The following is a 21512-nucleotide window of genomic DNA, read 5'->3' on the forward strand; positions in this document are numbered from 1 at the left end:
CTTTCCATACTGTGAAACACACTGGATTTCTTCTGCATATAAATCCCCATAAAGTCAAGCTTGCTGGACCACTTCCACTTCTACCTCAGCACTTATGAGGCCTCCTTGACAGTGTGACATGTGAACAGGGGCCTGAACTGAGTGAGGGAAAAACCACATGGTTAGGTGGCACTGTTCTGGGCAGGGGAGCAGCAATCACAATGTTTTGCAAAAGACCCCTGGGTGTTCTGAGGAGCCAGATCGACAAAACTGGATACAGTGAGAGACAGGTTGAGAGACAGGGCCAAGCAGCACCTGAGCAAGCAATGGGCTCTGAGCAACTGGGAGAGACTGAGGAAGAGGGGAGGTGGATGGAAGAATAGTGAGAAAAGAGCAGCAAGTGTGAGGAAGAAATAAAGAATTTAACACTGGAGGTCAAGTCTGGCCATCTTTAAAAGTGTTCAGAAAAGGAGCTTAAAAAAGAACTGGGCAGGCCTGGAGAGATGGCTCAGAGGTTAAGAACACTGGCTGTTCTTCCAGAGTTTCTGAGTTCAATTCCCAGCAACCCAGCAACCACATGATGGCTCACAACCATCTGTAATGAGGACTGGTGCCCTCTTCTGGCATAGAGGTGTACATGCAGGAGGAATATTGTATACATAACAAATAAATTCTTAAAAAAAAGAAGGAAGAAGGAGGAGGAGGAGGAAGAGGAAGAAGAGGAAGAGGAAGAGGAGGAGGAGGAGGAAGAGGAGGAGGAGGAGGAGGAGGAGGAGGAGGAAGAGGAAGAGGAAGAGGAAGAAGAAGAAGAAGAAGAAGAAGAAGAAGAAGAAGAAGAAGAAGAAGAAGAAGAAGATGAAGAAGAAGAAGAAGAAGAAGAAGAAGAAGAAGAAGAAGAAGAACTGGTCAGCACTGGAGACCAGAGTGGAGACGCTGTCATTTTATTTCTTGTTCTTATTTGTTTACTGTGAAACAAACCCACCCCAGTCTGACTTCTGTTCTCTCCTCTCCCCTCCAAATACCCAAGTCAATGGAGAGCTCCAAGCTGCCAAATCCAGTGGTCCGTGCTGTATCCAATGCTGGTGTTTCACAGCACTCCCAAACCATTTGTACCTGCAGTCCCAACTGCCTCTGACCCCAGATCACACGCCTGCCTGCCTGCTCCATGCTCTCCAGAATGTGCTTTTGCCAGAAGTCAACACGTAAAAACGTAACTCTCGACTTTCCCTCCTTACTTATCTTCCTCATTCTCCTGTCAGTGAACAACCTGCTCCTCCACCCAGCGGCTCACACTACACAGTGAAGACATCACCTGTGATCCTATCACTTAGGATGGCGGGTGGGGTGGCTCCTTGGGTCCTCTTCTCTCACTTCTCAAACTCATACCTGGGCAACTGTACAACGCGCTTCATGTTACTGCTTCTGCTCTCGGTCCACGGTTCTCACAGGCCGGCATTACCAAAAGTACTCCCTTGGCTTTGCTCCCCCCTCCACAGCTGTCTCTAAAGAGCACTCAAGGGGTACTTTTGTCTTTGTTTACTTGAGACAGGGCCTCTCTACAGAGTTCTGGCTGTCTGAACCCACAAATTGAGAATAAGATTCAGCTTCCTTATTTTCAGCTCTGTCCTCTGCACATCTCCAACCTGACTTCCTTTATCACACTCACTCCGACTATCAAGCCATGCTGACCTCCCTTGCTTCTCAAAACCTTTCAGGTCTTTGGGGTCCTCAGAACTCGTATTGTGTCCTCTGCTAAGAATGCTCTGATTACAAATTCCTTTCCTGCAGCTGCTCCATTTCCTCCTTCCTGTCTCAACCCAGCTGTGCTCTCTGGAGATGCCTGTTCTTAGCAGTCTGTCTAAGCACTTCCTTTAATCTACAGCCGTGATTCTCAGCTTTCCAAACACTGAGACCCTTTAACACAGTTCCTCATGCTGTGGTGACCCCAACCATAAAATTATTTCATTGCTACTTCATAACTGTAATTTTTACACTGTTATGAATCAAAATGTAAATATCTGCCATACAAGCTATCTGATATGCAACCCCTGTGAAGTGGGTCACGACCCACAGGCTGAGAACCACTGCTCTAGAGCATAACCCCCCCTACTGAGTTCTTCTACAAAGCCAACCAGTGTTTTTAAGCACCAGTTAGTCATTTAGTTGTGTTTATCTCTAGTCCAGAATGCAAGCTTTCTCGGGGCAAGGTCTGCACTGCTACCTAGAGAATCATAGGTATTTATATACTATAAACGAGTTAAGACTTTACATAAAGATGTACATAATATAAACTTATTGTACCTTTTGTTTTTTCATTTGTAGGCTGGGGAGTAAATGAATAGAACAGTGTTTTCTATCCAGTCATTTTCCCCAGCCAGCTTCGATATTCCAAAGTTTAATTACCAGAGCAGGGAGGGAGACCCTGGGCTGAACTCAACACTTTGGGAATTTTATGTTAGCATTTCTCTTAGCGAAAAACTGAAGACACACAAAACTGTTTATCAAAAAGGCATCTGTTAGAGTATTTCACACAAGAATGTGTTCTATACAGGGCTGTGCAGACAGAGTCAGCAGGTCTGTGTGCCAGCCTTCTGTCAGCCCTCACACAGTTCCTGCCTTTCTCAGACCAGACTTTCAACAGTTCCTGCTGACTTCTGAGTGAATTCAGACAATGGGAGTCCCAAGAGGAGACCAGAGAGAGAAGGAGAATGAAGATGGGACATCTTTTCCCTGGCTCCTTCCTTGAAAGCTGGCTGTGACCCCTGAGGAAGTCATCCTGCTCCCCAGCTGCCGATTCTAGTCACTATCTCTAAGTTTGAGAAGGGCTCTCTGCCCTTAACTCTACCAGCTCACTTGGCACTCACTGTTTCTCCATCATGTTCTGCAACTCGCTGCGAGCCAACAAGTATGTTGACTAGAGGCTTTGTTCTTGTACTGTTAGATTAGGTCAAGGTGTTCAGTGCTAGAGCTTTCTCTTTCTCCTTCATTCCTACTACAGCTGTCTACTCTTACATGGATCCTTTAATTAGCCTTGTGCTTCTGGACAGTCACGACTTTTCATCTCTTTATTTCTGCTTTGTTTTCGTTTTTCTTCCTTTCTTTCCTATGTATGTATGTTGTATTATATCTATCTGTCTGTCTATCTATGAGTTTTACATAATGTAGCCTGGCCTCAAACTCCCAATCCTGCCTGGAGTCCTGAGATGACAGGTATGCACCAGCCTATCCAGTCTCTTTGATCTCTATATTTCTGAAAAATAACACAATAAGCCCCCAAATACTGTCATGAGAAGAAATCTGCTTTATATATGTTCTGTTGGCCCACTGTAAGATCATTACAAGAATCAGAGTGTCAGTAGATAAATACATCAAAACAGTGAGAGACTACTTGACAACTGCAATATTAATGCTGAGGGTGTAATTAAGTCTTTACTAAAACTGTTACTTTAGCCAGGTGGTGGCAGTGCACGCCTTTAATCCCAACACTCAGGAGGCAGAGGCAGATGGATCTGAGTATGAGGCCAGCGTGGTCTACAAGAGCTAGTTCCAGAGCAGCCAGAGCTACACAGAGAAACCCTGTCTTGAAAAAACAAACTAAGACAAAACAAAACAAAACAAAAAAACCCAAAAGATCCTGCTACTTTATCTTAAAGACATAAACCTAGCTAAAAAAAAAGTCGGAACTAACTTCCCAGTGTCTCACTAAAGGCAATGGATTTTCCCACATAGGAATAAAATGTCAATTCTAATAAATTACAAGCTTTAATAGAAAAGTATAAGAATAAAGATAGAACTAGCAATACTTACCAATACTAGCATGATCAATAATAGTGTCAATATCTTGTAGACCCCATTTCTTATAAGCTAACGGTGGTGGTTGTATGTTCTCATTGCCTGATGCTGCAGCTATCAAAAATAAAAATCAGACATTATAATGCATAGAATGTTTTATCAAAAAAATCTAATATATAATTTGCTGTTCTAAAATGTCCACTAACAAGAAAGTACAGTAATGAAAAGTGCATAAAATGAGATTTATTCCTGCCATGGCAACAGACACAAAAATGAAACTGCTAAAGACCCTGCTGACCCTGGTCCTGAGCGAGCAGTGTCTTTGCCTACGGCAGACAGACTTACAGCAGCCTGTAAGCCATCAGCTGCCCAACAGGAGAAAGAGCTCAATGCCACAAACGAGCAACCTCTCCTAACAGCAAAACTTCAACACTGCCCGAGTCCTGGCTTTCAGCTTGTTCTGTAAACCTGGGTGCTGACAGAGGTTTGAGGTAACTATTGATGTCCTCTGACCTCTACTGCCTGGCTAATAGAACAGACTTTATCATGGTCTTACACACAACAAATAAATAGAGATTGTGGTTAAAATTTAAAAAAAAAGGCTGACAATACCATTAACACAATTGTCTTTTGCTAGTTTTTAAAATAAAATTCTTACCTACAAAATATTGTCATTCTCTTTTGGTAAATATATTAATGGTGACTATGTTTTTAAGCAAAGACTCATATACCACAGTTCATTCTGAACTTGAGATCTCCCAATAATGGTGATTGCTTCACCAATCTCAAAATATTTGTGTTATATTGGGCTAAATTTAAACAATATAAAAGATAATGAAAATAGGTATAAAAATTCAAAGTATCCTGATGTACTACTAAAAAGAATCACAAAACCAGGACTTGAGCATTTTACCAATCACAGACTGCTGAGACAATCTGTCTACTAAGGTATATGAAGGCTAATTTCCCTTCAGAAGAAACTGCCTGTTTTGTACCTTATGTAAAGCTAGCTTGGAAATAGTTCTTTGTTGTTGTTAAGCAGTAAACATATCCTAAGGACCTGTTCTCAGGGGGCTGGCAAGATGGCTCCATCAGTATTCCACACAAACACAAGGACCCCAGTACAGAACCCCAGCAGCAGGGCGAAACTAGTTACACTGTAACAAGCCAGTGACTGATGGCACTGCTAATCTTGCTGAGCCAGTGAGCACCAGGCTCAGGGGATCTTGTCTTGAATGAATGAATGAATGAATGAATGAACAAATTAAGTCAGCAGCAAGTGGAGAGTGCTGAGGGAACACCCTTGCTGTTGACCCTGGCTTCCCCATGCTCCATCATCACCACTGTGAGGCTCCTTGACTATCCATGCAGTTTGCACCTCATAACGAAGTCCTCATACATGAAGTTTAGACCTCCGGCACCTCTTCATTGACAACTGTATCAAATAAAGAGGCTGAGCTGACCTGCTGGGCCCTCTCCCCTGTGAGGACATGTGCCAACATACACAGACGCCTCTATCCTCAGTGAAGTGGGAGGCAATGGAATCAGAGGACTTAGTGCATGTGTTTGAGAGCTTCTCATCTAGGTAGAGTTTGCTAGCTGCACCCAAACCCTCGCCTAGAGACCATCTCTCTCCCAACCAAGCTATGTTTCTGAGTTAAGTGAAGAAAACATGCTGCTCTCAGGCTGCCACACGCCACTGTCACATCTGAGCAGCATGGGGGCTCCAGTCTCTGCTTGTAAACAGCACTCCCCTGCAGGAGACACCTCACACGTGTGAGAAGGCCACACTGAATAGAACTATCACCACCAGAAGTCAGACCCTTCTTGCCAAAACATTACCTTTTGCCACCTGGTTCCGACAAGCACGGAGGGACTGAAAAAGACTGAAGCCATCGATAGTCACAATGGCGGCTGGATACAGGATGCTCAGTTCTTCATTCTGTGTGGGGAGAAGGAAAAACAGACGCAGCAAATCAACAGGTGAGGAGCACACTCAGCTCAAGGCTATGACTGAATGGTCAACTGCAGACACAAAGCACTCAGAGGAAGCGGCACAAGGAAGCAGGAATTAGTTTCAGGGCACCTTCTGGCCAAAGACTTCAACTTCCTCTCCAATATGCGTTTCCCGTGTAGTCGGAAACGGTTCCTGGATAACGGTGAGAGTAGAAATCTAGTTTCAGGTCAAGAAAAACAGTCACTATAGAGTGCAAGTCCTTGTTCAAAACAGAAGCTCACAGGGCTTCCAGTGATTCCAGCACTTGGGAGGCAGACAAGTTCAAGGCCAGTCTGATCTACAGAGTGAGTTTTAGGACTGTCAAGAGTACTTAGAGAAATCCAGTGTTGAAAAATAAATAAATAAATAAACAAACAAAACACCTCAACAACCTAAAAATGCTTCCTTGAAATCAGAGGCCTGTCCCAATACCTATTCTCAAATAAACTCACAAATATTTGCGTGAGTCTATCAAACACATTTTATTTATTTACTTATAATGTACACACATTTGGCCTATAGCACACTACTGAGTGTGGTGCCTCTAATTACCAATGCTACGGCTATTTATTTATTTATTTACTTATTTATTCATTCATCTATTCATCTAATCATCCATCCATCCATCTATTTATTCATTGTTACAGAGCTAAGGAGTTAACTCAAGTCTTGTACACTAGGCAGGCATTTTGTCAATTATGCTTCATCCCAAACTAATTTTCCCATTTTATTAAGGACATAGATATGATTTAATTTTGTTTTTTGACACAATCTTCTGCCTCAGTAATTTAAAAAAACCCCATTTCCAGCAGGGCATGATGAAATACACTTGTAATCACAATCACTGGGAAGGCAGAGGCAGGAGGACTGTGGGTTCCAGGACAACATGAACTATACAAAGAAACGCCAAACCCCCAAACAACAAACACACCCCCACAGGCACCCCTGACTCCAGTCTCTCACACTGAGGTCTAAGAACCAGTGCTCCACAGGCCCATGGCTGCACCTATTCCTTCTCCGGGAGCTCCTCTAGCCCTCCTCTGCGCCAAGTCAAGTCTGCCTTCAGACAAACTTTGATTCTTCTGCTTACCAATCAGGCTCTCAGTTTCTCAGGGCTTCTTTGCCACCATGTAGAAAGCTCTACATTTGAGCCTTCCCTCACTTTTCTCCTGACTCCTGGAAATAGAACCCTTTCTTGTAGGGGAAGGCTACTTGTTCGTTTCCCGGCCACCCTGACTCGAAATAATCACACAGAAAATATATTATTTGTAATACGGTTTGGCCAATAGCTTAAGCGTATTTCTGTCTAACTCTTATATCCTAAACTATCCAATTTCCATTAATCTGTGCATCGCCACGTGGCTGTGGTTTACTGGGTAAAGTTCCACCTGGTGGGGCTACATGGTTTCTCTCTGACTCTGCCTATTCTCTCTCTATATCTCTTTCAGCCTGGCTTTACTCTGTTAAGTCACTGGCTGAAAGAACTTCTTTATTAACCAATGGCCATAAAACAATTCACAGCAGGGGCTGGAGAGATGGCTCAGTGGTTAAGAGCATTGCTTGCTCTTCCAAAGGTCCTGAGTTCAATTCCCGGCAACCACATGGTGGCTCACAACCATCTGTAATGAGGTCTGGTGCCCTCTTCTGGCCTGCAGACATACACACAGGCAGAATATTGTATGCATAATAAATAAATAAATAAATAAATATTTAAAAAAAAAAAACAATTCACAGCATACATCACCTCCCACACCATTTTCTTCTTCCACTAACCAATTAAACTGCAGCCCATTACCCTGAGCTCACAGCAAACCTCACCCCAGGAATTTCCTCCTCTCGGCAGTCAGCTCACCCTTCCCTAAAGGTATAGTTTATCTTGACTGTATGACTGACTAGCTGTTTATGTTATTGATTAATTCATTCTTAGATGCTGACAGACAAAATCTAGTTTCTCACACTGGAGTGCTTTTTCTATAACTCCTGTAACTTACTGCACAATTTAAGTTCATGTATGCATTCAGTATTTTTGTTTAACATGGAATCTTCTGGAACTAAGTAGCGCAAAAACTAAGATTCGTTATAAAGTTTCAACCTGGTATATTATAAATGGACCAAAAGCATGCTGGTTCAATAGTGCTGTGGTTACTGTTTTACTGTGAGACAAGCACTTGTTTTACAATAGGTAATTTTGACATTGAATTAAAATTTAAAAGATACAAAGTTTCATTAATATATTTCCACCCTAAGTTAGTCACTGTAGTGTTTGACCCCAACAGTTAATAGATTTGAATGCTTGGTCACCAAGGAGAGGTACTATTAAGAGGTGTGGCCTTGTTTGAGAAAGTGTCACATGGGAGTGGGTTTTAGGGTTTCAAATGCTCAAGGCAAGCCTAATGTCTTTCTCCCTTCCTGCTGTCTGCAGATGTAGAACTCTCAGCTCCTTCTCCAGCACTATGCCTGCCCGCATGCCTCCATGCTTCCCATCATGACAACAGCAGACTAAACCTCTGAAACTGTAAGGTAGCCCCAATTCAATGTTTTTCTTTTAGAAGAGTTGCCATGGTCATGGAGTCTTTTCATAGCAATAAAACACTGACTAAGATGTCATTTTAACACAAAATTTCATTTATAAAATACAAAGACTGGTATTCTATTTAGTTACAAATTACATTTCTAGACTATGCCAGCTCAGCTAACTGTGCCATGACAAATCTCTCAATTTCCAGGCAAAACAACAAACAAAATTGCTTCAAAACAATGTCACTGTTACTTTTTTCTAATTGATTTTTACATGTATAGATGTTCTGTCTGCATGTATGTCTGTGTATCATATATGCCTAGTGCCTGTAGAGGACAGAAGAGAGTGTCAGGTCCCCTGGACGTTACAGGTGGTTTTGAGCCACTATGTGCATTCTGGGAATTGAATCTGGGAACCCTGCAAGAGCATCCAGTGTTCTTAACTGCTGAGCCCTCTCTCCAGCCCCGCCATTGTCAGTCTGAAGATAATCTTTACATTACCTGCTCGGTCACTCCAGGGTGTCGGGGGATTTCATAGGTCCTGCACTTAAGCTGAAGCACTTTGTCCTCATTCAAGAGTTGTGCAAGCAAAAGCACACCACTCTAGAAGCAAGCACAGAAAAGGGCCCTGCTGGTTTTCTCCAGTGACCGAACGGGGAGAAGGCAAACAGTGCCGTTTCCCAATAGCATCCCAAGGACACCAGGTCCTCTTTTTTGCAAGTGTACAGAATCTCTTTCTTCTACAGACGGTTCTCACCTGTCCTTCTTTCACCCAATAAAGCAGTGGTTCTCAACTTGTGGGTCACAACCCCCAAAGACCACTGGAAAACAGACATTTACATCACAATTCCTAATAGTAGAAAAATTACAGTTAGGAAGTAGCAACGAAATAATTTTATGGTTGATCACCACAACATGAGGAACAGCGTTAGGAAGGTGGAGAACCGCTGCTAAATCACCAGTTACTATTTTCAGCATTCATAGTAAGACTATCTATCCTCTTAGATTCCCAGATGCAGCCTTGGTAACGAAGTCACAGGTGGCACAATGGATGCACAGCACTGCAGTCAGCTAGCTCTCTACTGCTGGAAACCCAACTCACCTCAGTGTAGAACCGCACATAACCAGATGTGAACCCCACCACAATGCAGGTCCAGTCAGGACGCCCAGTGGAACTCCTGTCACAAATAAAATTGATGATTGTAACGTCTTGGCTATCAAAGCAGAAGAGACACAGAGCCTGTACTCATCCTCACCTCTTTTGGCTTGCCAGTGGGATGCAGAGAGCACTGGTCACACACTCCCTACAGGCAGAAACAAGACAATCATGAGCTCAGTCACCGTGCTTAGCAATAAAGTGAGTGTGTGTGTGTATGTGTGTGTGTGTGTGCAGCCCTGACTGGTCTGGAACTCAGAGAGACTCACCTACTTTTCCCTTCTGAGTGCTAGGGATTAAAGGTGCACACTACCACGTCAGAATTAATTATTTATTCTCTATAATTTAATATTGAAAGAAAATAAATGGAAGATGACACCCTGTGGAGCAGTTTTATTTGACACGTAACTGAAAACAGTAAAACCCACATCCATAACATGCAACATAACAAAAAGTAGTTCTTTTCCACTTGGTATTGACATGAAACAAAGAAAAAGTTTATATAAATCATGCACAGAAAACCTAGAAAATTTCAAAGGGTTGCCAGGCAGCCATTCCCCAGCACCCCTGTCTTCTGCAGTTCAGAGACACCTGCCTGCCTCCTTGGTTTGAAGTGGGTGCAGGGCAGAAGGAACCGGCTACTGGATTTCTGTGGGTGTTTTATCTTAGGAACTTGAGACATTTTGCCCAGTTGGGCTCTTCTTTTATGTTTGAAAGTCACTGATCCTAATAAGCTATTTCTTTCTTAAAAGATGTTTATTTTTTGTAAATAAGTGTTTTAACTACATGTATTCTGTGCACCATGTATGTGCCCGGTGCCTGAGGTTTTGGAAGATCACATCATATCCTCTGGAACTAGAGTAGCTGAACCTGAAGCCTTTGCAGAAGCAACAAGTGGTCTTACTACGCTGCCTCTCCAGCCCCCTATGACCTACTTCTAAGTACATAGAAAGGTTGTTTCTCTAAAGTGATTTCTTTTCCCTAACATACGAACTTGAGATACTGGTAGGGGCTCAGAGAAAAAGACTTGAAATCTAAACATCTACTGACTGGCTTTGTTTAAACTATCAAACCCACAAAAGCTGTTCAAGGCAACATACATGCAGCTCCACAGACCATGCTCAGCAACCAGGAAGCAGTCAATCTTCCCTTGTTGTTGCTCAGGTGGTAAATTTGCTTTGCATTTTGACAGAACTGACGTGCCTTAGAGTACATGAGAACGGCAGCTCTCTCATGCTGGTGACAGTAGAAAGCATCTCACTGAAGATCTACAATGCACGGGCGTGGATGGGGCACTTCTCGTTTGACTGGCCTTCCAGAAGATTCTTATTCATTCTGATCACAGCTTTGACGCAGAATAATGTTTAGCTCAAGCCTCCAGGCTATCATGTCCACCTTATAATCACCCTAGGGAATCATGGTTCTACTTACTAGGTAAATAACTTGCATTCTAGAGCTTAAGAATTTAAGTAATACCACTACTTCTAAGTATGAGACTGTGCCGGCTGGTTTTTGTCAGCCTGGCACAATCGAGTCATCTGGGAAAGGGAACCCTCAGTTGATAAAATGCCTCCCCAGATTGCCTGTAGACAGGTCTGTGGGGGCATTTTCTTGATTAAAGATTGATATGGTCGATGGGGAAGGATCCAGCCCACTACAGGCGTGCCATCTTGGGGAGGTGATCCTGGGGTGTGTAAGAAAAGAGGCTGAGCAAGCCAGTATCATTCTTCAATGGCCTTTGTTTCAGTTCCTGCCTTACGCTCCCAGCCTGGAACATAATGATGGATTATCAGTTGTAAGGCAAATAAACTCTTTGCACCTTGTTTGGATCATGGTGTTTATCACAGCAATAGGAAGCAAGCGAGGACAAAGCCCAAAGGAGGACGACTGACCTTACTTTCTCTAGACAAACAAAGCTAGTGCTGGAGAACAGAGGGAAAGACCAATGCAAAGGAATTTTATGAGATGCTTTCTGAAACTTCCTCACATTCTTCATAGGTTGTAGAGATGGCCCAGTGACTAAGAACAAGAGCTGCTCTCACAGAGGATCGGGCTCAGATCTGACACCCTCATTTGACTTCTGTGGGCACCAGGCACATTCTTGGTGCATACGCCCATATGCAGGCAAAACATTCATATACTTAAAATTAAATAAATAAGTCTTTAAAAATGTTATTCAGATTAGGGTTTATAAAAAATTATAAGAGCAATAAAACAAATAACAAAAACTAACCAAATACTTCTCTACAACCAGTAAAGTTGGGAAGGACACACACACACACACAAATACACATACACATAAAACTTGTAAGCAATGAAATAGATGCATTTACAAACACACCCATTTTGTACATCTCACACACAGACTGACAGGTAGCACCTACCCTTCTTCCACACTCAGGGAGCCACTCCAACCAACCGCAAACTGCATTTCTTCCTTGCCTTTATCACCATGCTTCCATTTTGCTGGGGGAAAAAGGATAAAATAAAATCAGTAATTTACTCATAAATTTTGATCTTTCCCCTTTAAGAAATTGAGTATAAAACAGTTCTGTAGAGCCTGACTTGGGTACTCATTACAGATCAAGACACAAGTCTTAGTTTTTTAAGAGCATTTCTGTAAGACCATCTGGTCCCCTAGCCTTTGGTCTCCCCTTCCTCCACCTTAAACCAACTTATTACTCTATTTAAGGTTTCCGCAGAATAAAGTTATGAAAGCACATGTACCACCATACTGGCTTTATTGAGAAGACTACTTTTATTTTCAAATGGCAAGAGAATGTTTTACATTAGATTTTTGCTATGGGAATGAAGGTTCTCTGTAAGACTACCCACAAACATCTTATACATAATCTTCCTTTGTTCTATGATGTCTGTGTAGCTCCAAATCTTAATACTTAATCTTCAACAAAAATCTGTGAGCTGAAAACCTATGCACCGCCGGGCGGTGGTGGCACACGCCTTTAATCCCAGCACTCGGGAGGCAGAGGCAGGCGAATCCCTGTGAGTTCGAGGCCAGCCTGGTCTACAAGAGCTAGTTCCAGGACAGGCACCAAAAACTACAGAGAAACCCTGTCTCGAAAAATCAAAAAAAAAAACAAAAAAACCAACAACAACAAAAAACCCTATGCACCAAGTGAAAATTCACAGCGACTTGAGTTCTCAAGCTGCGGCCACTTTCCCTGAGTGAGGGGCCAGCCCGGCCTTCAGCACGGAGTATGCCTCAGTTTTTAAGGACAGCTTAAAACAAAAAAACCCAAAAAGCAGAGGCAACACAGAATAAAAAGGAAGTACTCTAAGGAGAAAGCTCAGCCTGTAAAGTGCCTGCTGTCCAAATATGAGGACCTGAGCTCCATCCCTAGCACTGACTCTCACACACACACACACACACACACACACACACACACACACACACACACACACGGTTGGTAGTAAGTAGGTAGGAAGAAAAGGAAGGAGAACAGAGGGGAGGGGAGGGGAGGGGAGGGGAGGGGAGGGGAGGGAAGGGGAGGGGAGAGCAGGAGCAGGACAGGCCTGTGTGCTCAGTGCCAGAGATGATGCCAGGGTTCAGCCAGTTCAGACAGGACGAGCTCCAGGTTCAGTGAGAGACCCTGACTCAGAAACTAGAGTGAAGAGCAATAGAGGAGGACACCTGACATCAGCCTTCAGTCTCTACACATGTGAAGAAGGGCCTGCACATACATGTGCGCACACATACACATACCCCAAAAGGGAAATATTTTATTTATATATTAAATGTAGAATAGAAATCACACCTTTCTAAGTGCATGTTCTGGTCTAACCTCTGCACTAAAATGGAGGCAGCAGAGAACAAGGTACTTACGCACTAGAAATGCAGCCTTTTGCTCCCGGGCTATCACCATAAGATCACTGGTTGGAGATAAGGATAAAACACATTCTTGAAGCCAGGAAGTTTTTTGTGTTTTAGAAGCATTTCCTTCTTCTTCCTATGCATAAAAATGCAACTACTATAAATGCAAAAAATTTAAAGAATACTGCAACTATGCCTGCCTGTCATAGGTGAAAGGGAGAGGAAAAGAAATACTCTCAATTCTTCCATACCAAAATATGTCAGTGACAGCCACAAAACAAATTACTACTAGAAACACATCTGTTGTGAAAACTAACACAAAACCTTCATACATAAATAGCATAGCATTAGCAGGATGCAACACAAGAAACACTCAGTAGTGACTCCAGATTAGGAATTCTAACACACAATAAAAAGGTCTTTAGAAAATCTCTCTCAGGGTCAGCAAGATGGCTGGACAAGCAAAGCTGCTTGCCACCAAGCCTTAAGACCTAAGTTCTATTTCCAGAACTCACATCTTGGGATGAGAAAATAGACTCCGCCAAGTTATCCTCTGACCCCCACACATGTGCTATAGCATGTACATTACCTCAACTATGCATATGCACTACACATATAGATACACATACACACACCACACACACACACAGACAAATCTTTCAGCAGGCTCTAGCCAACTAGTGGTCTATTCTGGAGAGAACCAGTGAAATTATTAACATATATTACTTTGTACAAATAAGCAAATATATTCGCTGTGCTTCCCACCTTTTTATCTTATGAGAATGCACATGTAATATGTGCTTACTTTAACATGTTGCTTTCTTCATTTCACAAGAAGTTTCTTTATTCTTTTTAATGACTTCATAGTATTCTGTCAGAAGAACACTTAAAATATGGGATATAGAAGATTTTTTGGATTATCCCCAAGAAGCCTCAGTCTCTGGTGTAATTTCAGATGCTTTTTCCCCCTCCACGTTAGGAATAAGAATGGATCTGGAGCCAGAGCTAAGAAGGCTGCACACTCTTACAGGGAGGCATTATCACAGCAACACCCGTATTTCAGTCAAGCTCTCTTTAAAAACAATTCCATAGCTACCTTCTTGTCTTAAAAACAGTTTTTCTACAGAAAAACTAAAGAGAAAGTTATTCCTATAGATAAAAGTCAGCTGTGATTATGTTTCTCCCTGGATCCATTTTTTTTGTTTATTTTGGTTGGTTGGTTTTTGGTTTTCTGAGACAGGGTTTCTCTGGCTGTCTTGAAACTCACTTTGTAGACCAGAATGGCCTCAAACTCACAAAGATCCGCCTGGCTCTGCTTCCTGAGTGCTGGGATTAAAGACGTGTGTCACCATGATCCAGAAGATCCATGGTTTCTGCTAGAACATGGCCTGTTTACCCCACACAGCACCCCAAGATCCTCAGAGTGCCCCAGCTGTAAGTTGAGGTTATCATACCCTACTGCCTCCCCACTAGTGACTGAGATCCAAAATACTAAGCCTGAGTCTTGGATCCTTTCATGTAAGTGAGATCCCACCTTCAGGTAATCAGGTAATAGCCTGGAAAGAGAGCAAACCACAGAGGAATAGTAAATATTTGGTTTAAAAAAAATAGTGATAGCTTAGGGATTATAGACACACACTACCACACCCAGCAAAGTATGGGTATTCTTAAGGTATTTTTTTTAACCATACATTTAAAATCATCTTTCCTTTTTCCCTCTGAGATGGTCTGAATGAAAATGGCCCTAAAGAGTCATAGGAAGTGGAATTTTGGAGGTGTGGCCTTATTGGGGGAAGTGTGTCGTGTCACATCCAGGAGGGTTTCGAGATCCAGAAGTAGAATTCTCAGCTACCTTTCCACCACGTTTGCCAGCATGCCACCGTGCTTCCCACCATGATGATGGACTAAACAAACATATGAACTCTAAGTCAGGCTGAATTAAATGCTTTCCTTTATAAGATTTGCTGCCAGGTGTGGTGGTACACGCCTTTAATTCCAGCATTCAGGAGGCAAAGGCAGGTGAATCTCTGAGTTTGAGACCAGCCTGGTCTACAAACTGAGTTCCAGAACAGTCAGGACTACACAGAGAAATATTTCCTGGTAGGGAGCTGGGGAGGGAGGGTTGCTGTGACCATGGTTCTCTTCATAGCAATAAAACCCTAACTAAGACACCCTCTTGTAGAGTTCCAGTTCCTTTGGTAACCACACCCTGCTCTGACCCTTCTTGAAAATGTAGCCAGCTGACAGAGAGGAACAAGGGTTTTTAGGAATCCAGGTCAAGGCTCAGGGCAGCAGCAGCAGAAACAGAAGCTATGCATGAAGGATGGAGATGTGTCTGAAGGAGTTTTTGTGTCAGATCTTTAAAAGAGACTTCAAGTCAAAGCGGAAATAATCTGACAAAAACACCAGGGTGGGGACGATAAAGAAGCCCCCACTTCAGGTTAGATTACAGTCAACTAGTGCTAGCACAGAATTTCCAGCTCATCAATAGGCAACAAGCTGCACATCACAAGCTATGAAGCCCAAGGCATTTGGTGCACATTTGGTAGCTGGGAAGATGCAGGCTCACTGCTCATAATACGAGAACCTTTGCTTACCAGTTAGGTTTCTGAAAAAACCTACCTACAATAATGGTCCACAGTCACTCCTATTGCTCCCTGAAGCCAGTGATCCTAAAATAACACTACTAACTGAAAAGATGGCTAATTTCCCAAGTGAGGCAAAAAAAATTAAAAAGAAAGAAAACAAAGTACCTCACACTTAAGCAGCCACAGGCCCTGGAGAAGGCACTCGCTCTAAGCCAGGGCTTCGTCATATCCTTAACAGTCTTCTTTTTGGTTTTCAGCCTACAGATTTCTCAGATGAATTGTTCTTTCAAGATGTGTCAGATGATAGTCCTGCAGCACCATAACCAGCCTTTGCTTGCAGACAGCTGCTACCACGCCAGTGAGTCATCGTTTGCCTGATGTCTACTGGTGTCTCCACTGCTGTATGAAGCAGTCACCGAAGCAGCCAGGGCAGTTTCTCCATTTGCATGCTTGACCTTGGATGTTCTTTCCTGTTCTTTCCAAGTTGTTTATTACAGGGGTGGTGCCAGTACAATCCAGTGTTCTCAGGGTCTGTCCGCATACTCACTGTAGTTCTAGTGGGTGGCCACCAAACTCAGAAATACTCACTTGCACTTTCTGAAAGCAAGAAAGGCAATGCAAAAGCAAGGTCCCCAGGTTGTGTTTCCTGCAGCCTACTTCTAATTTATGTTATGCCCAATGCTTTTCAAACTTCCTTTTCCTTCCTTTTTTGGGGTAAGGTACAGTGGGATTTCTTGCCTCCACACAAAATTCTACATAACAGTTCAAAAGACCAAACAGAGCAGAGATGGCAAAGCTACACAGCCCCTCTGATGAACCCTTTGGCTTACACAAACAGCCAGCATTGAAAGACCAAAGTCTGAACCACTCAATTTTAAAGATCTTATGGTATTCTCAAAATCAAAATGGGGCAAAGCATGAACTCTCTGACTTGGTTATATTTAAAAACAAAACAAAACAAAACAAAACACCCCTATACTCTGAATCTCGATTTTTAAAAAAGATTTATTTATTTATGTATACAGCATTCTGTCTGCATATATACTCACACACCAGAAGAGGACGCCAGATCTCATTACAGATGGTTGTGAGCCACCATGGTTGCTGGGAATTGAACTCAGGACCTCTGGAAGAGCAGCCAGTGCTCTTAACCATTAGCCATCTCTCCAGCCCTGAATCTCGATTTTTTTTTACAATAGAGGAAGTCAGTAACTTTACAGTTTACTTCACAGTAAACTCAGGATTATTTGCTGTTACTCTATTACTTTCCTGGTTTTGGTGCTAAGCATTGAGCCCAGAGCCTAGGGTGTAACAGGCAAGTGCATCCCCAGTCTATTGTTATTTATGACTAAACTGTAGAGTGCAATACTATTTTATGAGATTTTGCAAGTGTCCACTTACTTGCCCATTCAACTTTCTATCTATACAGAAAAAGTCAACATGGAAAAATCCCTGGCATTGGTAATGATAATTATTATTAGTGTTGGAGAGTAAAATGCTTCCATTTTTATGCAATACCCGAGTTTTCTGTAATAATCATGGCAAAACAATTTTGTTTTTTATTAAATGCCGCATGTCACAATGAATTACAATTGAATTTCAAACCTAACAGCCCACGTGTCTCTATTTCCTGAATAAAGATTTGACACTAAATATTGACAATAGATCTCTTTACTCAATCAGGTGCTGTGTGGTACAAGGAAGTTCCAAATAATAATCTACTCAGACTCTGCCATTTAGTTCTTAGAGCAACATGAGCAATAAATAATAACAATTAGTGTCCAGTTTAAGTCAGAATAGATCTAACAGCTAAATCAAATGCTAGAGCTTTAAGCTGCTATTAGATTTTAGAAACAATAAAAAGCAGTAAGTGCTCGCCGAAAAGATTTATATATGGAGAACATAAGATGACCAATGTCACTCACAAGTGAAATAAAAGATTAAAACATTAACAATCATTTCACACTATCCCAAAATTAAAGTTTGCTAGTATAGTAAGGGTCCAACAATTTAGAATACATTTACAAAGGTTAGAACCCCATTAATAAATCAACAACACAATGTATTCACTTCCTAGTATTTTGTCTCTCTCAGTTTTTAAGTTTTTTATATGAATACAAAATAGACAATAGAACTCAATTGGCCAAAAGTAGCTGGGGAGCTTGCTCAGTGGAGGAAGGGCTTGCTATGCAAACATGAAGACCACAGTTAGAATCCTTGAGATCTATGTCAAAGTCAGATGGGTATGGAAGCCTGCCATTAATTGCAGCATTCTGAAGGTGGCAACTTGAGTATAGCCAGAGGAGTCACATCTTAGACCTTGCCTCAGTGAACAGGGTGGAGAGCAACTGAGAAAGACACCTGATGCCAACCCTGGGCCTCCATGAGTACTCATGTACACACACAGGCAGAGACTGGAGAATCACAGTAAAACCTCTGCACTCCTGACAGTTTGAGCGGAATCACACTTTGCTCTGGGTGACCATTCTCTGGATAGAAACTGTCTGGTGGGACCTTTAGCCCCTGCCCATTGGACATACCTCTACCCCAAACTGAAAACCAAGACTGTCCACAAGATGTCAAATCACTGTCCTTGTTCAGAGGGAACAAAAACCACTTCTGAATGAGAATGACTAGGTTATACTTGGCTCGCATTAGTATTAAAGAAAGGCCAATGGCTAAAAAAATATTTCTCAGAGTCAAAAGTCCAAGCTCCTAGTGAGAACTGGCCTCGGAAAAGAGACTGTGGTCACTTTCCAGGATGGCGTGAAGCAGAGCCTTAGCATGGCTGGAAAGCCCTTTTCTGCCTTTAGCTAAGTTGGCTGAGTCCTGTGTGATCGCAGAAGCGCAGAGGCTCGGCTGAGGCGGACTGAGGGAGGACTCGCGCCTACCCCAGGGGGGGCTCAGGTAGGCGCTCTGAGTCGGGCAGCGTGCAGTCAGAGCCGAGGGTTCTAAAATCAAACGGTGGGGCGCCAGATGATGGCAGAAGTCACAAAATAATCCCACATCAGTTTAGAATTATGGATAATAAAGGATTATTTATTTAAGGGAAACTTACAGATCACTGTCCTAGATAACAGTCCTCTGGCAAACAGGAACAGCGTCTAGCAGCGGGAAGCGAGAGCTGGAAGCAAGAGAGCGAGCACATGCTTCACAGCAGAATTTACAGGATAAGAGACCACGCCCCAGTGGGCTGGTATCTTAAATGCTATTGGCTGAAGGAGTAGAATGTGTTCCCACAGAAGAAGATGGCATAAAGTTTATTGGAAGTAATGAGATACAGCTGGAGATTTTCCAGAACCATCTCAAATGATTGATACTCTATAAACATATAATCTGCTTGAGTTACATTCCAATTTTTGGCCTATAAACAAACATTTCTCCAGGGCCCCTTTCCAATCAGCATATTTTCATTCCCTAATAATTTAATAACTCATGATTGCCCTTGAAAATCATGTTACACATGATTTTTGTAAAACAGATGGAACATATTTCAAAGCACTTTGAGCAGTAATTCTCCATGCTGCCCACTGGAGCTGAGGACCTGGGTGGGCAGAACTTTCCTAGGTCCATTCCTATCCTGTCTACTATCTGGTTACGATGGAGTCAGCCAATTCTATCCTTCCTACCACTTACTCTAATGCACCAATGAAAGAACATCTTACCAATTTAGGTTAACCTAAGCCTCCATGAGCTTCTTCCAAAACTGTCTCAGTCCCCTTTACAGCTTGAGACTGAACAAACATTCTATGTTCATCACTGACTTCCCATAGCAAAGCAATCATAGTCCCAACCAAAAGCTCTTGCAACACTAGCAAATAAAACACAAACCCTTGCAAAGGGATTCACTGTTGCTCACAGGACTGCGGCTGATCTCCTGGACAGTAAGTTTGTTTATCTTCTATTCCAGGTTTCCCAAGTCAGCCACACCCTTACCATGATGCTACCAATCTCTTACTATTGAGGAAGACTGTTATACTTTTTTTACATCCTAGTTCATCCTGAATATCGGTTTCTGCTTGTCTCCTCACTCTCTTATTGCACTTCCTTATAGACAAGTAGGAATTCATCAGTTGTAATCTTTTCATTTGCCCAGTTAGAGCTGTGATCAATTAAACATGGAAACATTACTTTGGACACTGTATACATTGAATTGTATTCCCCCTGGCACCCTAACTTAGATATTTAAGCAGTAGCCCCATGTGTCTGTACTGAGCATAGGGATTACATGAAAAAAGTGTATGTTAATTGAGGTCCTGAGGGCTGCACCTTATCCTACAGGACTATAGGACTCCTATCCTAAGAAGAGATGAGACACTAGAACACAGTCCACAGCCCCACTTGTTCACAGAGAAGCCAATGAGGACACAGGAGCACAGCTGTCTGGAGCAGTCAGAGGAGGGGCAAGACCTGGCATCTTGATCTTCAACCATGACAAGATAAATATTTGTTCTTTAAGTGACCCAGTCTGGTAATGTGTTATGGTAGTCTGACCAGACAATTATAAGGTGAAATATCTACAGGAAAAAGATATACCTAAACCTCAAAGGCCACTAGTGTTATAGTCATAGGCTTGGATATGGCTCCTACTGATGCAGATACTGGAATATCATTTTATTGTTTTGTTTGGAGAAAGAGGATTTTATTGTTCAGTGACATTATTGTTAAAAGCATATAGAAAATATGTCTGGAAAGAATGCTCAGTGGTTAAGAAAGCTTATCATTTTTCCAGGAGATATAAGTTCAGATATAAGTTCAGTTCCTAGCACCCATACACACATGTACACACATACACAATTTTTTTAAATCCAGAAAAAAGTACTTTGCTTTTATTTTTAGATATAGGTGAGCGTGAGAAAGACAAGACAACCTAAGAAACAAGCCCAGGAAATACAACCAGGTTTCTGCTTTTTCCAAGCAATTTGCAGAGCAGGCATGAAGGAGCCTCACTGACAACAAACCAAACTAGATAGAAGCCTAGAGGAGGGCCTACTCTATGCCTTCTCTACAAGCCAGAGGCCGACAGTGGAGCCAGTTGTGCCCAACTCAGGGCACATGTCCCTCAAGATCTTGATGCACTTGGTGCTGCCGATGAGTTTGCCCTCCACAGTGAGTTAGAAGGTAGGTCAAGCATGTGTGAAGATTCAAGTTACAGTTGTTTGGTCCCTCGAGGTTTTAGTTCACACCGACCAACGAACTCTTGAAAGTGGACAGCGACCACAAATCCAGACCTCCCCAGCCACGAACTGGTTTCTCGGCATGACTGAGATTCTCCCAGGAAGAAGCCAAACCCTTCTGTAGTGAAAGGCCATCTTGCCACCATTTTTATCACATCGCCCTTCAAAGTGGCCTTAATGTCTTCTTTGGAGAGAGAAGTCACTGTGACCAGAGTTGCCTTTCAGATTTGTGACCAGAGTTGTCCCTGAAAGGTGACAGTGCCTTTCAGATTCAGCTTTCTGAGCTGGCGGGACAGCTGTGGTCGTCACGGAGTAGAAGCAAGCACAGGAATCCTCACCTAGAGCACGGACACAAACATCCTGGTGGTACTCCACATGGCTCACTGCAGTTTTTCCTCCTCACCATCCTTTCCAGATGCCACACTCTTCATTTTGACCGTGACCTCCTGTCACCATCTTTCAGGCATTTAACTTA

General features: G+C 42.6%; 1 protein-coding gene and 1 non-coding gene across 4 annotated transcripts in view; both read right to left on the minus strand.

Annotated features, from left to right (window-relative positions):
- Rab3gap2 (RAB3 GTPase activating non-catalytic protein subunit 2) overlaps positions 1 to 21512 on the minus strand; it is an 86419-nt gene that overhangs the window by 39929 nt on the left and 24978 nt on the right. For 2 of the 3 annotated variants that reach the window (XM_087906049.1, XM_087906048.1), the window contains exons 3-9: positions 13285 to 13408; positions 11825 to 11906; positions 9541 to 9588; positions 9387 to 9462; positions 8786 to 8887; positions 5614 to 5713; positions 3787 to 3885 (exon numbers count right to left, since the gene is read on the minus strand). In XM_087906049.1, coding sequence (XP_087762175.1) covers positions 3787 to 3885; positions 5614 to 5713; positions 8786 to 8887; positions 9387 to 9462; positions 9541 to 9588; positions 11825 to 11906; positions 13285 to 13408 — 631 coding nt within the window. Of the gene's footprint in view, positions 1 to 2280; positions 2392 to 3786; positions 3886 to 5613; positions 5714 to 8785; positions 8888 to 9386; positions 9463 to 9540; positions 9589 to 11824; positions 11907 to 13284; positions 13409 to 21512 lie in introns of those variants that run through there. The other variant, XM_087906050.1, reaches the window with a different exon arrangement.
- On the minus strand, positions 2294 to 2426 carry LOC125403896 (small nucleolar RNA SNORA36 family). Its single transcript, XR_007233117.1, has one exon. It is a non-coding gene; the product is annotated as a small nucleolar RNA SNORA36 family (small nucleolar RNA).

Source organism: Myodes glareolus, chromosome 5, assembly GCF_982192425.1.
Source record: "Myodes glareolus chromosome 5, mMyoGla1.1, whole genome shotgun sequence".
Taxonomy (NCBI): Eukaryota; Metazoa; Chordata; class Mammalia; order Rodentia; family Cricetidae; genus Myodes; species Myodes glareolus.